At 38.7% G+C, this 15,305-nt stretch overlaps 1 protein-coding gene across 2 annotated transcripts; it reads right to left on the bottom strand.

The window, feature by feature from the left end:
• Positions 1–202: 202 nt before the first annotated feature.
• On the bottom strand, positions 203–15,045 carry LOC133853740 (uncharacterized). 2 transcript variants are annotated; one of them, XM_062289760.1, is made up of 4 exons: positions 14,454–15,045; positions 13,470–13,590; positions 3,155–3,531; positions 203–1,612 (listed from the first exon to the last, which is right to left on the bottom strand). In XM_062289760.1, the coding sequence occupies exons 3-4, from the start codon at positions 3,523–3,525 to the stop codon at positions 319–321; spliced, it is 1,665 nt and encodes a 554-aa protein (XP_062145744.1). In that variant the 5' UTR covers positions 3,526–3,531; positions 13,470–13,590; positions 14,454–15,045; the 3' UTR covers positions 203–318. The 2 variants fall into 2 exon arrangements, with proteins under 2 accessions (XP_062145744.1, XP_062145745.1); XM_062289761.1 differs by lacking the exons at positions 13,470–13,590; positions 14,454–15,045 and adding an exon at positions 10,693–10,750.
• Between the last annotated feature and the right edge of the window lie 260 nt (positions 15,046–15,305).

Genomic DNA, 15,305 nt, shown 5'->3' with positions numbered 1-15,305 from the left:
CAATATTCAATTAAAAATATGAATTACAAGAAGTATATATATGTTCAAGCCTAGCAAATAAAGTTCACATTTGACATAAATTACACTCAACATTACACCTTATTCCACATTGTTTGATACCAAACACATGCATGTCATTCTCATGCATGATTTTAACGGGACTTAGTAGTGTGTATATATATATATATATATAACCAGTACGTACAAATCATGTTGGCGTTTATTATCAGCAAAGAATAATGCATGCATGCATACAAAACATAATTTCTCTCGATCTATGGTGATTTAAGCATTAAAGAAATATGCTTATAAAGTTTCCTATGGTGTTTCCCCATCAGTAAATTCCTTGTTTTGAAGTCCTCTCGTATCCACACCATGCACAGGTGATCCCCTCTCGCTATGATCATCTCTCACATGTCCTGCCGCCAAAGCTCCGCCAAAATCACTAATATTCCCGAAAATCAGCAAAACTGTTCCGAGCATGGCGGTCCAAAATGCAATGCCAAAAGAAGTGCTGATCTTTCCGGGAAATACTGACGCAACTGCGAAGCCGGCAAACGTGCCGAAAGCTTTCACCCATGAGAACCATATAGAGAAAGCGCCTTCTTTGCCGGACGGGGAACAATCCAGCAACAAAACCCTCCCGAAAGCATGCAAAAGCCCCGTGGAAGTGCCGTGAACGGCGGCGAAAAACAACACAAACTGTTTTCCCCATTTTTCCTGCTTGAAGTAGAATCCCGCCCCTGTGGTGGCCATTGATAATAGGAATCCGAGCAGTTGCATTTTCACTGCGTCTGCCTTGATAAGATGCTGCAACAGTTGCAATAGTGGCAGAGAAAACATGGGAAAGATGAAATAAATCAACCAAAAATAAAGCAAAAACAGTGGCTTAAGACACAGCTGGCCGACGAGGAAAAGCACGCCTCCGGTGAAAATGCACATCGTGGTAAATGACGAAAGGAAAACTCCGGCAAGGCTTCCGATTGCATGAGGGTACTTAAATATGGAAAACGCGTGGGATTTTGATAGGGAAGCAATAATATTGGTTTCACGGGTTCTATTAGCGCCGGTGAAAACATTGAGCATCCCAATGAGCCACTGAAGGCCGCTGAAGATTGAAACCACCCAAAGGCTTATGAACTCCTGATCTGACGACGACTCCCGAAGCATGTGGTAAGTGAATGCAGAAATGATGGCGGAACCCGTGCAGCCGGCGACCGTGGCGTAAATGGAGAGCCAGCCAGAGACAGCTCTCCGAATAGGGAATTGGCGCTCTCGAAGGGTTGATCCAGTAAAGCCGCGAACCATTAGGCCGAGGTGGCGGGTGTGGCAGGCGCCGGCAATAGTATGAGCGGCAACAATGGCTGCAATGTATGGCAAGAAGGTCCACGGGGTTCTGAAGAATCCGACAGGGAGACAGAAAATAGCTCCGATGCCGATGGCGGTTGCAGCGACGAGTGGTTGTTTCTGGCCATGGTCGAGGGGGAAGGAAATGGAGCCAAGTATGGGAGCGGCAATGAGTAGACCTATAGCCCAGCAAATTGATGTCCATGCTAAAGGGGATAATTTTGAACCGTTAGCCGGAATAGAACGGTATGTTAATCTTTGGTACCTACAATATTTAACCACAATGATAATTCTCAAATTATGTTGATTGAAAACATTGCTTGAAGGGGAAGTAAGGTTAACTCAATGTTATGACATATTAATTAAAGCTACTCAAATAAGGATTCATCGCAATTATTTATCCGAACTGCTAGCAATTTGACAAGTAATGTGAGACCGCTTATATAAGACCCATTTGCCTGGGTAGGTAGCCAGACAGTCTAAAATATATTTAGATAAATGGGTTATATATATGGTTTCTCACACATTACCCGTTCAAATTGCTAACAATTAAAACAAGTAATTGTTTTGGATTCTAATCCCAAAGCATGATATTTCTATTCCAATGTGTGTGTGTGAGAGAGAGAGAGTAAATATCCACTTTAAACCATATTAATCACTCGAAGTACTCTACATCTGTTTCTATTCTTAAAATTTCCTAAAAGAGTAACGATATATACCACACATTTATCTCATCCAATTACTATTACACTCTGTTGTGTCAGCATAATAGGATAAAAGGAAAATATTGGTGTAATATATTGCATTTATCTTCCTAAAATATTTCATTATGCTAATTTAAAGAGTATTATGCAAGCATTGCTTTATAAAAACATAGTATCTAGCATTTCTCAAAATTAAATAAGGTACTTGAAAACTGACGTCCTCTTTGGCCGAGAGAAATCACTTAGGGTCTGTTTGTTTTGCAAAAATCCATGATACATTTCCATAAATTGATACATTTAGTTAAAATAATTGTTCTTTAATCTTATGATTACGGAAAGGAAATAAATTTCCTACGAACTGATTTGTGGGAAGCTCATACAAAATAGTTTCTAAAAGATATATGAATTCTTTAAGCTATTAAAAAAGTTTGTGAAAAATACATGCAATTAAAAAAACATGTATTTCTCACCTGTAAGAGACACATGTCACTATTAGAAGTTGGTTCGTATGAGTTTCTATGAAACAGTTTGTAAGAAATTTTTTATTGTTTCAAAAGACTTGGCAACCGAACGAGCAACGGGAAGATAAAACAATCCATATTTTGTTATGAAATCTAACTATTTGACCCCCCCCCCCCCCCCCCAAAAAAAATAAAACCATGTTTCTAACATAATTTTTATAAGCAAATATAACTCTCTTACACGTATCAAATTACTGAAGCCTCGCCTCACTCTCACTTTACATTTCTTTTTTTTTTAAAGAAAAAAAAAATACACACTCTCACTCGATCCATGCACATACGTGCTTTTAAAATTATTATTGAATTCAAAATTTAATAGTTATTTTAAAAATTAAGTAAAAGTATAAGAGTAAAAATATAAGAGTGAAAGCGTGTGTAATATTTTTCTTATAGAAATAGCATATGTCCAGGCTCCGGTAATACTCCATGTCATTAAAGTTACTGCCATTAATTCCACTATTATTGAATCTTTTTCAAATGTAAAAAGAATATGTATATATATATATATATATATATATATATATATAGATCTTGAATTCCTACCTACGTTAAAGTTACTGCTTTTTAAGGTAAAGAACTTACAGTATCATTTCCTTCTCCCTACAAAACAAGCCCCGGGAGTTCACGCCGGCACCCTGCAAAGGCTCCGGCGGCGGCGACGAGGCGATTTGGCTCATGATGAGTGGGAAGACGACGGGCATCAGAACTGATTGAATGAAGTAGGAGCAAAACCCATAAAAGTACCATCCCCATACTTCCACACGAGCAGGCTTCTCTTCATACCCGCCTGCATCTTCCTTGTAAGCCTCCTTGGCCCTCTCGATCTTCATGGCCGTGCTTTGAACGTCCGGCGTAGCCATACCGTCTCCGTTTCCTGTCAGTTGGATTAGCGGCGACGACGACGGCCCTGACTCCCGGACAGTTTCGATATCAGGTGTCAGCTCCTCCGCCATTTTTTCCTGGTTTAAATTGGAGATGGAGTAGAAGAAGAAAGAGGAGGAGGGAGGAGGTTTAAGAATGGTGCAAATTAATTAATACAGCTGGGTTGCGAAACTCTCAAAGAGTTTGAGATGCCTCGGAATGTCCATTAATAGAGGGTATCTTAGAATCATTCTCAACTTTCGTACGTTGTCTTTCAGCCTGGCCTTGTTATCTTAGCATCTTTTCAGAGATTGGAATGGTTTGAAAACTAATGAAATATATTAATATACTCCTAGTTAATATATAAATTAAATAACATTACCTTTTCCATTGCATCAAGGCTAACTATTATTTTTTTTTTTTTTGATAAACATTCATACTGATTTCATTCATTAAACGGGTAAACAACAAGAGCATAAAACTCTTAATGGATCAGAGTAGGTAACTCTGAAATTACAATCTCTCTAATACTATTCGGATAACAATCAAGCCAAACTCGATCTGCGACAAACTGAATTCCCTCTTTTGCAAGCGTATGTGCCGCTGAGTTCGCATCTCTTGGCGTATGACAAACCTTCCAATCCCGAAAAAACCGGAGGACTTCGTGAATATCAGCCACAATGTGTCCATACTTTCCCCAATTTAATCCTGGTTTATTGATAGATTGTACCACTTGAAGGGAATCGCCTTCTACCATGATTCTGTCCAACCCTCTGTTCTTACAAAATTCAACAGCTTTCAAAGCCGCTATGGACTCCCCAACAACCGGATCAAAAATAAAATCCACCACCTGACTAGCAGCTGCATGAACCTTACCCTTGGAATCTCTTATTAACAAACCGATACCCATCCTGCCATTTTTGTTGTCTACAGCTACATCACAGTTAATTTTATAAAAACTGGAAGGAGGAGGGACCCATCTCACTATAGAAGTTTCTGCCCGAGTCTTCAATACCGATTCAAAATGTCCCTTTATTTTCAGAGAGTCCCTATATTCGTTAATGAAAGTAGCAGAAATCTTTATTATTTCATTTGGGTGAATAAACTCCCCATCATGAACCACCGAATTCCTCCTAAACCAAATACGTCTAGCAATCTCTGCATGAACTTCAACCTCATCCCCACTGCACCTATCAAAAAGATACTCCATAACTTCTGCAAAAGAAAAGCCAGCAACATAGCTCTTTTGAATCAGTCTTCCCCCTGCCCCCCAAACATCAACCGCCGAAGGACAATCCCATAAAATGTGCTTCGCCGTTTCCAATTCTTTCTTGCAAAACAAACATAAAGGGTCAAGAGAAATACCTTTCTTTTGTAAATTATCCTTCGTTGGAAGGATATTTTGACATGCACGCCAAATGAAAACCTTAACGGGATTTGGGACCTTCATTCCCCATATCAACTTCCACAAATTTTGATCATTTCCATTGTTAGAACATTCACCCCGTGTTACCTCTTGCCTATCTTTCTCAATATAGTAGGCACTCCGAACGGTAAATTCTCCATTTGAAGACCCCCGCCATATCAGCATATCAGGATTTCCATATTTGCTAAGAGGAATGGAAAAAATTATATCAGCCTCCTCCTTGGAAAAAATTGAATTGACAAGAGCCTTGTTCCACCTTCCAGATTCGTCATCTATTAATGTTCTCACCACTGCTTCCTCAGGCAAAATCGTTATAGGTGACTGAACTTTATACGTCGTTGGGGTAGGTAACCATTTATCCCCCCAAATTTTAACCAAATTACCATTTCCAATTCTCCATTTCATACCCTCTTGAATTAAATCTTTTGAGGACATAATACTTCTCCAAGCAAACGAAGGTCGTCGCCCGAGAGAAGCTTCCAAAAAATCTACCCTTGGAAAATATTTTGCTTTTAGTATTTGGCCTGCCAAACTGTGGGGATTATGAAGAAGCCTCCATCCCTGTTTTGCTAATAAAGCTGTATTAAAACACCTCAAATCTCTGAACCCCATTCCTCCATTTGACTTTGAGAAACCCAACTTTTTCCAGCTCATCCAGTGGATCTTTGAATCATTTTCTTTTTGCCCCCACCAGAATTTCTGCATCATGGAATTGATATCCATACAAAGTTTCTGTGGGAGAAGGAATACGCTCATGCTATATGTAGGAATAGCTTGAATCACAGCCTTAAGCAATATCTCCTTCCCAGCCTGAGAGAGAAATTTTGTTTTCCAGTCATGCAGTTTCTTCCAAACCCTATCTTTAATATTCTGAAATTCCCGCACCCTAGATTTGCCCACCAAAGCTGGCAACCCCAAATACTTATCATATCTTTGCGTACTGGGGACACCTGATAATCTTTGGATATATTCTCGAACATCTTGGCTTGTATTCCTACTAAAGAAAAGAGAAGTCTTTTCTTTATTAAGCAGTTGACCCGAAGCCCTTTCATAACACTCAAGAAGGTTAGATAACCTCCCCCAGTCTCTCGAAATGGCCCTGCAAAACAGTAGACTATCATCTGCAAAAAAAAGGTGGTTTAAACAAGGTCCCTTAGGTGATGTAGGAACTCCCGAGAGCCATCCAGAATTCTCAGCCTGAGCTAGTAAATTACTCAGTGCTTCTGCACATATAATAAAAAGGTAAGGAGAAAGAGGATCTCCTTGTCGAATGCCTCTAGAGGGTTGGAAATTTTCTGTTTTTTTCCATTAATGAGAACAGAAAAATTAACCGACTGGATACATTGCATAATCAACTCTCTCCATTTTCGTGCAAACCCCATTCTTCTCATAACCTCATCTAAAAACCTCCATTCCACTCTATCATAAGCCTTACTCATGTCAAGCTTAACCGCAACATGGCCCACTTTCCCCCAATGATGATTTTGCATGGAATGCAACGTTTCATATGCAGCAAGAATATTATCAGAGATTAAGCGCCCTGGAATAAAGGCACTTTGATTTGCTGAGATAATAAAAGGTAAAACCCCTTTAAGCCTATTTGCCAATACCTTAGATGTAAGCTTGTAAATAACATTACAAAGGCTAATAGGGCGAAAATCTGAAACTGAAGTAGGCTTTGGTTTCTTTGGGACAAGCACAATATGGGTAGCATTAATTTCCAAATCCATAACACCAATGCTAATAAATTTAGAAATAGCTCGACATACCTCATCTCCAACTGTACCCCAATTTTGTTGATAAAAATCTGCCGAGAAACCATCTGGACCTGGGGCTTTTAGCGGGCCCATCTGTTGTAATGCTTGGCTGACTTCCTCTGGAGAACAAGGTTGTAACAAGTGCTCATTCATCTCATCTGTAATTCTGCTTTCCATTCCTACCAGACATTTCTCCACATTTTCTATTCGGGTTGCTTGAAACAGATTCTTGAAATAATCCACAAAAGCTTCCTCAATAGTCTCCTGTTCTCTGCATACCACCCCCAATCGGTTCTGAATTTGCTTTATCTGATTATTCTTCCTTCTTTGGTTTACACAAGCATGGAAATATTTTGAATTCTTATCACCAAATTGAAGCCAATCTTGCTTAGCTTTTTGCCTCCATTTTAAATCCTCCAGTTCAATCAAATCATTTACTTCTTTTTGCAACTGTTTGATATTTTCCATCTCAGCCTCAGTTTCATCAACTTGGAGTTTACCAAGTTGTTTTGATTTTTCTGTAATCAGGCGGTCATTAGGATCAATATTGACTCTTCTCCACTGCTTACAAACAATCTGACTCTTCCCAATTTTTGTCTTCACACCCTCCCAAATATCATGGCTAGGGACTTTAATTCTCCAAACCTTTTGAACCACTTACTTAAACCCTTCTTTTTTTTGCCACCATGATTCAAACCGAAATTGGTTTCTTCTTTTAAAAAGACCACTTGCCGAAGTATTAAGAGATACATACAGGGGTGTGTGATCCGAACTTCTAGCAGGAAGGACTTCCACCGAAAGATTCGGAAATTTCAAAGCTAAGCATGAAGTAGCCAAGACTCTATCTAATCTTTCTTTAATAAACATACCATCATACTGCTTGTTTGACCACGTGAATCGTGAGCCATAAAATCCCATATCAGCCAATCTACATGTCTCCAATGTTGATTGGAAAGCCGTCATTTGAGCTCGAGCGCGACGCGCCCCCCCCCCCATTTTTCTGCATCGTCAATTATTTCGTTAAAATCCCCCATGCATAACCATGATAGAGGTGGTAACTTGGCTAAGTGTCTCAAAAGATCCCAAGATTCCTTCCTCTTATGGACCTCCGGGTGTCCGTAGAACCCCGTAAATTTCCATGAACAATCAAACACTTCTGAAAAAATTACCCCATTAATATGCCTTAGACTATAGTTTTGAATTGTTACCTGAAAATCCTCCTTCCAGAACAACGCCAACCCACCACTTCTGCCAACACAATCCACCACAAATACACAGTCATAACCCAGTTTGAACTTTAAACTTTCCATTCGGGCTGTTTTTTGCTTAGTTTCCATTAAGAAAACCATATCGGGTCGCTTTTCCTTCACCATCCGGCAAAGATCCCGAACTGTCCGAAGGTTCCCAAGCCCCCGACAGTTCCAACTTAATATACTCATAATGCTTGGCGGGGCTGAATATCAGCCTCCGCCTCAAAGGTTTCTGCAATTAATAGCTTCCCACGTCCCTCTTTCACCGATAAAACCCCAGCTTCGTGAGCCTCTCCTATATCTTTTCTACCTCTTTTTGTCTTCATCTTCACAGATAAATTAGCCGTAGATTTTTTTTCCGACATGACTCGCGACGTTCTTCTCCAGGTTGTTTCTCTTAATGGGGAGACTGCACTGACATGAGTTTCACCCACAACATTTTCAACCGATTGACCCCTTTCATCCAATAAAGAAGGCTGAACATGGCCCTCAATTTCCTGTGTAATCGGTATGTCCACCAAATGTTTCGTCAAAAAACCATCTGGAACAGTATTCTCACCAGAAACCTGTTGTTGCAAACAGCCCGAACCTCCCTGAATGTTTCCTGTTAAACCTCCCCTGTCATTTATCTCCAATGTTGAACTTAGGCCCACACTAGGATGAGTATCAGTTGCAAGTTCCCCATCTATAGCCCCGTCGCTATCATCTGAAATACGGACCCTATCCCTTCTCTTCAACGATTCCAGTTTCAGCAAGTCCCCCTTCTGTAGACTGATCTGATCTGGCAGGATATCATCCCTATTATACTCGGCCATATTTTCCGCAAGTGAAGGTATGTTCGATCTCGCCACTGAACTGCAACCTCCTGTGGCCACCTTCTCCACCGCCAAAAACCGACTGTCACCAATGTACATTTCTGCAGTACCCTGTTTTTCAATATGACGCTGAATACCAGTACCACTGTCAGCCCCAGATTGGCTTTCTTCTCCTCTCGCTGTGGTCGGGGATCCATGTATTTCTTCAGTCCAGCCTCTACCGTTTCCATGTCGTTTGTAAGCAGGAGACGCTCTTAGCCAGGTACCAAATTGCGCCTGTGAGGACTCTGTAGGAGAGAAAGCCCTGAATTTGGCTGAACACCCCCCTGCTCCGTGTTGTATAACCCCACAACGAAAACAAAACGTGGGCAATCTTTCATACTGGAACTCAATCCATGACGATTCCCCGTTAAGTTTCAAAACTCGGCCCCTCGCCAATGGCTTCATAATATCCAACTTTATACGCACACGCAAATACTCCCCCCATCCGATACCATCAACATCTGTCTCCACCTCTTCCACTTCTCCCACCGAGCTTCCTATTTACTCCCATTGTTTCATTCATGCATGCTAACGGCAAATGAAACATACGAACCCAAAACAAAACCTTCGAAAACTCCATTCTGTCAGGTGCAATAAGGCCATTATAGTCCTCAACAGAAAACAAATTCCCTTCAAAAATCCACGGTCTACCTTCAAGCACTCTAGATTTATCCCACACATTTTCAAATTCCACTAGAAACAGATTATGCCCAAGAGTCTTAAAAATAGTGGTTCCAGAAGGTTTCCACCCCCTAATCAACGTAGATTTTATAATGTCTCTTCCAATAATACGGTCAGCAAATAACCTTCCTACTAGACAGGATTGGCTTCGATCTTCCATAGTTTCCAACCCCAAAACTGTCCCCTCCACCTCCAGACTCTCCTCTTCCGAGAGAGAAAGTTTTCTCCATAGATTTGGTAACGCATCATCCATAATTCTACACAGATTAAAACCAAAACAAACAAATAGAACCAACAGTGATTCAAAACAAAAGAACAGCACTTGAAACCAAGTCAAGATGGTCTTCTCAGTCCTCAAGAAGACTAGAAAAATCGACTCTCTCCTCCGGGGTTCAAAATCGCCCTAGAGAGAAAAAAACTGCCACTAACCGTTGGTAACCGTCACACGCTAGAAATTTTGATGCCCATGCATTTATCAAGGCTAACTATTATCATCAAGACTCTTGTTAAGTATAATATTTTGAGTATTGATTAATTAAATAACTAAACTTAAATTAGTCTTTTTTATTAGTTTAAGTTTTTGAGATAGTTGATAATTTAATTTGCTATCAGAGTAAAAGTCTTTAGTTCAAACATTGTCTTTGTCATTCACCTCTCATTTTTAAATATTTTATGTGTTAGATCTTATTTATGTATTCATTACGAATGTTAGAATATTAATTAAATAATTAAAATTTATCATTTTCTATATGCTTAAGCTTTTAGAATAACTGATATAAATAACATTACCTTTTCCATTACATCAAGGCCAGCTAACATCAAGACTCTTGTTAGAATATTTAGATTATTAATTAAATAATTAAATTTGTCATTTAAGTTTTTGAGATAATTGACCATTTAACTTGTTATTAGAATAAAAGTCTTAATTTCAAAATTTGTCTCTGTCATTCACGTTATCTCATTTCAATTATGTATTGTACGTGTTGGATCTCACTTATTATGAGGAATATTAAAATATTTAGAATATTAATTAAATAATTAAAATTTATAATTTCCTATCGGTTTAAACTTTTGAAATAATTGATAATTTTAATTAGTGGTCGAATCAAAATTTTCCCCTAGATGCAAGGTCTAAATAAAAAATAAAATAAATAAAACAAAATAAAACAGAACTTAAATTCAATGGTCGATATTAGAAATTATCAATTATAAGTTTTAGTATTCTAGCTGAAAGCATTACACATAATTAAGCACCTTGTTATTATAAGCCTATAGGTGAAAGCATTACACATATATAATTACAACCACTAGCGTTGTGATGATCAGCTACGGTGAAGGGTGGAAAAGCATCGATAGTGGCGGCGACGGCGACAGAAAAAACTGAAAGTAACGTGTGGAGGTGTGTGCTGGACTAGATGGACTCCTAATTTCCGTCAAGCGCAAAGCACACTTCAATAAAATAAGGATAGAGGGTTAGATAAATTTTCAAAGATAGAATAGAAATCTAGATTTTCGACCAACTCCACAAAATTACATGACGTAAGTCCAAATATTTTTTTACCAACACCTAATTTCCATTTTAAATGGTTGAGTTAAAAATATTTATTAACAAATAAGAGTTCAAATTTCGTAACATGAAATAAGTCTTTCATGTTCTCAAGGGATAGCTCAATCGGCTGGGAACCACGCCTCATAAAGCGGAGGTCACTAGTTTGAATCTCCCCTCCCCCTCTTGTGTGGACATGTCAAAAAAAAAAGAAGAAATAAGTCCTTCATTGAAATAAGAGTTTTGTCTTAGGGTCCGTTTAGGTTTACGATTTCAAAAAGTGTGATTTAAAATAATGATTTTAAAATGTGCGATTTGAAAAAAGTGATTTTTAAAAACGCAGTTAAGCGTTTGGCAAAATCGCAGTTTAACCTTTAAAATCGCAAATTTACCTTTAAAATTCTGCGTTTTCAAAAAAGCACCATCTTATCTGCGATTTGAAAAAGCAAATTTTCTGTGTTTTCAAATCGCAATTTTTAAAAACGCAGTTCCCAAACGATTTATGTTCTGCGATTTAGTTTAAAATCGCACTTATTATCTAAGAAATCGCAATCCCAAACGCACCCTTAACCATATAACTTTTCTTTCCATTTATTTAAACTTATTTAAACTTGAGCATTATAACTGCGCTATTTAAAATTTATTTAACTATGTAAAAGCTAAGCAGACATTATACAGGGTATTTAAAACTTTAACTAATCAAATAATTAAAAGTCGGAGTTTAGAGATTATACACAGCAACTCCGCTTTTGAATACTTCGAACTTCTTAAACCAGGAGCTTCCTTCCCATTACACTTTGCTACCCAAAACTATTACTAAAAACTTGCTAGAAAAGAAAAAGAGAAGGAGATAATAATTTTTGGTGTGATTTGTCTTCATTCTTGGGTCCTATTTATAATTGAAGGGCTGACTATTGTTCACTTGCATTCGAACGGAAATACATGTGTCCGTTCGGACACAAACTCAACTTGTCCGGACGGAAATCGAGTCAGAATGCACTAACTCACTCCCATTTGTAGTCACATTGTCACGTGGTACACTAGGGACTACAAAATCCAATCACGTCTGGATAGAACCCTCTTGGGTCCGAACGTGACTCATTTGTCAAACTTGGTCCCCAAGCTTTGACTTCGCGTCCGAACGGAACCTTCACAGGTCCATAAGGCCTTTATTGATTTCCTCGTTTCATGTGTTCCCTTTATTCATTCAGACGGGCCCGTCACTAGTCCGGAAAGTTTGCTTCCATTCCAACGTTTTCTTCTACATCTTTGCACTTGCCAGTAACTTGGTCATAACTTTTGCTACGAGTGTAGGAATCATGCAAAATATCCTAATCTAGAAAGCTATTTTTGGAGTGCATCTTGTGGTCACTCGATTAATGTTCAATGACATTTTCAAGTTCAAAATTCATCATTTTACCTCCAAAACTCCATTTTAAGTTATCCTTTGCCATTTTCTGAAAAATAATTATTTCTTGGGGTAATTACCTTTTCCCCCCATGAACTATCGGCCTATGTCATTTTGCCCCCACGAACTACTACTTCAACCAAAAGAGAGCATCAAACTACCATTTTTACACACTTTGCCCCCTTCCGTCAGGAATCCAGTTAACTTGGATGGAATATGCCATTTTTTTTCGTTAATTTTGATTTAAAGACCAAAATGCCCTCTACAGTAATTAATAAAAAAATATTAAAAAAAAAAAAAAAAAAAAACCTAAAGGAAAAGGGGTGGCGGCAGAGGTGGCCAGGTGGCCTGCAAGCCACCCCGGCCTAAAGGGTGGCCGCGAGCCACACCAGAGGTGGCTGAAGCCAGCCACGACCTCTGCGTGGCCACCCTAGAAAAGACCTAGGGTGGCCGTGCGGCCACCCCTTAGGCCAGGGTGGGCCTCGCAGGCCACCCGGCCACCTCAGGGGTGGCGGCAACCACCCCTTTTCCTTCATGTTTTTTTTTTTAATTTTTTAATTTTTTTTTATTAAGACGAGGGTATTTAGGTCATTTTTGAAATTGAGTTAGGACATTTAAGTCTTTGCATGAATTAGACTGACGGAAGGGGGCAAAGTGTGTAAAAATGGTAGTTTGATGCTCTTTTTTGGTCGAAGTGGTAGTTCGTTGGGGCAAAATGACATAGGCCAGTAGTTCATGGAGGAAAAATGTAATTACCCCTTATTTCTTTTAGGGTCAACTAAAATTCCTTCTTCCCATTCATGATTCCTTTACCTTTTCTCCAAAGCTAGTTTTCATCTTGACTTGAAAGTCCTGGCCTATCATTTCACGTTTTGTCAAAACGTTCTTAATTTTATCCGAGGTTCATATACAATTATTCAATTTTCTCAAATTTTATATTTTCTCTTAGCCTATATTTTTCCTATGCGCTACAATTACAGCTAAAGCATCTATTGAGTAGCCATCACGTTAAATAAAAATTTGACACGATGTTTATCATCACCACAAAGTAGATCTAAGGTACATCTTAATACACCAAAATCATCTTAAAACATTAAGTCTGTAACTTCACCTGAAGGCACTAATTATCATGAGTGGTCTATGAGATTCCATAATAAGTCCTCAAGCGATATAGGTCGATAATATCACGCCAAATCCTAATGCCTAGCTCTTTGTAAAACATGTTGTTTTACCTGTGGAAAAGAATAAAACGGTAAGTCCACGACTTAGTGAGTAGATCATGTGTGAAACACAGTACTAATGCATTAAACCCAATAATTTGGAAACATAAGAGTAAAATCACACTTGCAATAGTATCTCTCAATATAGTATGTTGTGCAAATTTTAAATATTTATATTACTTGCAAGTGCACGAATCATTTTGCAATATAGTGTTATGCAAGTGCGAGGTCGATCCCACAAGGAATTGTGTTACGAAAATTAATTTCTATTTAAACTAATTCTATTTTAACCTAGTCCCGAATTTGGTGAATAATAAAAAAATAAAATAAAATAAAGGGAAAAGAAAAGAGAAATGTACTAAGGTTTTAGAATCCACACCCACCTAATCACAACAACATATTTTCAAGTTCGTAAATACACATCCGAAGTTTTCACCGTACAAATCTTTTGTGTATTCTACTATGCTTCAAAATTTCATTAAATCATTCATTGAATCCGTTCTTTGTACAAATCACAAAAGATATCCGGTTTAAACCAAATCATCAAATGTATCCGTAGAACGAAACACAATGAATATCCAATGTTTTGACAAGTTAAAAAATTCAAGCAATCAATTAAATGAGACTATTCTCAAATCATCACATGTATCCGGAAATCACAATAGATATCCAAGTATTTATCTCAACAATTGAAAAGAAGTAGAATATTGGAAATATTAAATCTAATAAAATCGGATGGTATACACTCACATAAAAATATAATTGCTCTTCAAAGGTGAGGTTTCATCCTCAACCTTAGTTGAGAAATTAGCTATTCATGGATAAAAATAAAATGCTGAATTTTATTAAAGACATAAAGAAAATAAAAGACTTACAAATAAAAAATGGAAGAACAAAAATCCTCTAGAAGAGAGACTTGGTGCGTGAGGGCTGTGCCCCATTCCACACCCCCGTTCTCTTCCTCAGAGAAGAGAGAAATATATACTGCAAGCTTGCCAAAAATTAAAGAGAGAAAAAAAAAAAAAACAACAAAGAAATGAAATGCAAAATGGTGCCACTGCCCTTCACTTTCCGGAATTCTTGCTGAATCTGCAGGTTGTCTCTTTTCTGCTCTTTTCTGCTACCCTTTCATGTGATGCCCATGCTGTCCAAGCTTGGAGGAAGTGCTGCCAGGGGTGGAGAAGTGCTGCAGATGCTGTCCAGCAGCTGCTGTTCCTTGCAGGTGCTGCCAGGCGTGTCCAAGTGCTGCAGATGCTGTCCATGTGATGCCCATGTGATACCCATGCTGTCCAGTTGGTGCTAGGTGGCGTGGAGGTGCTGCAGGAGGCGTGGAAGTGCTGCAGGAGGTGAACTCATGCGTGTCCAGCTGCTGGTTTTTGAGGGAATAAAAGTATGAATATTTTATGGGAGAAAAGCTTGGGAAGTGGGATAGTGCTGCTGGTTTTTGAGGGAATAAAAATATGAATGTTTGATGGGAGACAAGAGTGGAGAGATTATTGTGTTAGTGGATGCGGCCAGCAGGTCTTGGAAGTGGGAGAGAAGTTGCTGCCCATCACTAAGTGCTGCTACAGGTGGCTGCCCATCATTGGGAAGACAAGGAATGGGACAAAAAAAATTAAGAGAGATGGACAAACTTCCGGATTTTCGGGATGATCCAATGACTAAAATTAAAACAGCCATATCTTTTTGTATGAATCTCCAAACTGGCTGAAACTTGTTGTGTTGGA

The sequence above is a fragment of the Alnus glutinosa genome, chromosome 13 (assembly GCF_958979055.1).
Source record: "Alnus glutinosa chromosome 13, dhAlnGlut1.1, whole genome shotgun sequence".
Taxonomy (NCBI): domain Eukaryota; kingdom Viridiplantae; phylum Streptophyta; class Magnoliopsida; order Fagales; family Betulaceae; genus Alnus; species Alnus glutinosa.
This window is presented reverse-complemented; position numbering and strand designations above follow the sequence as displayed.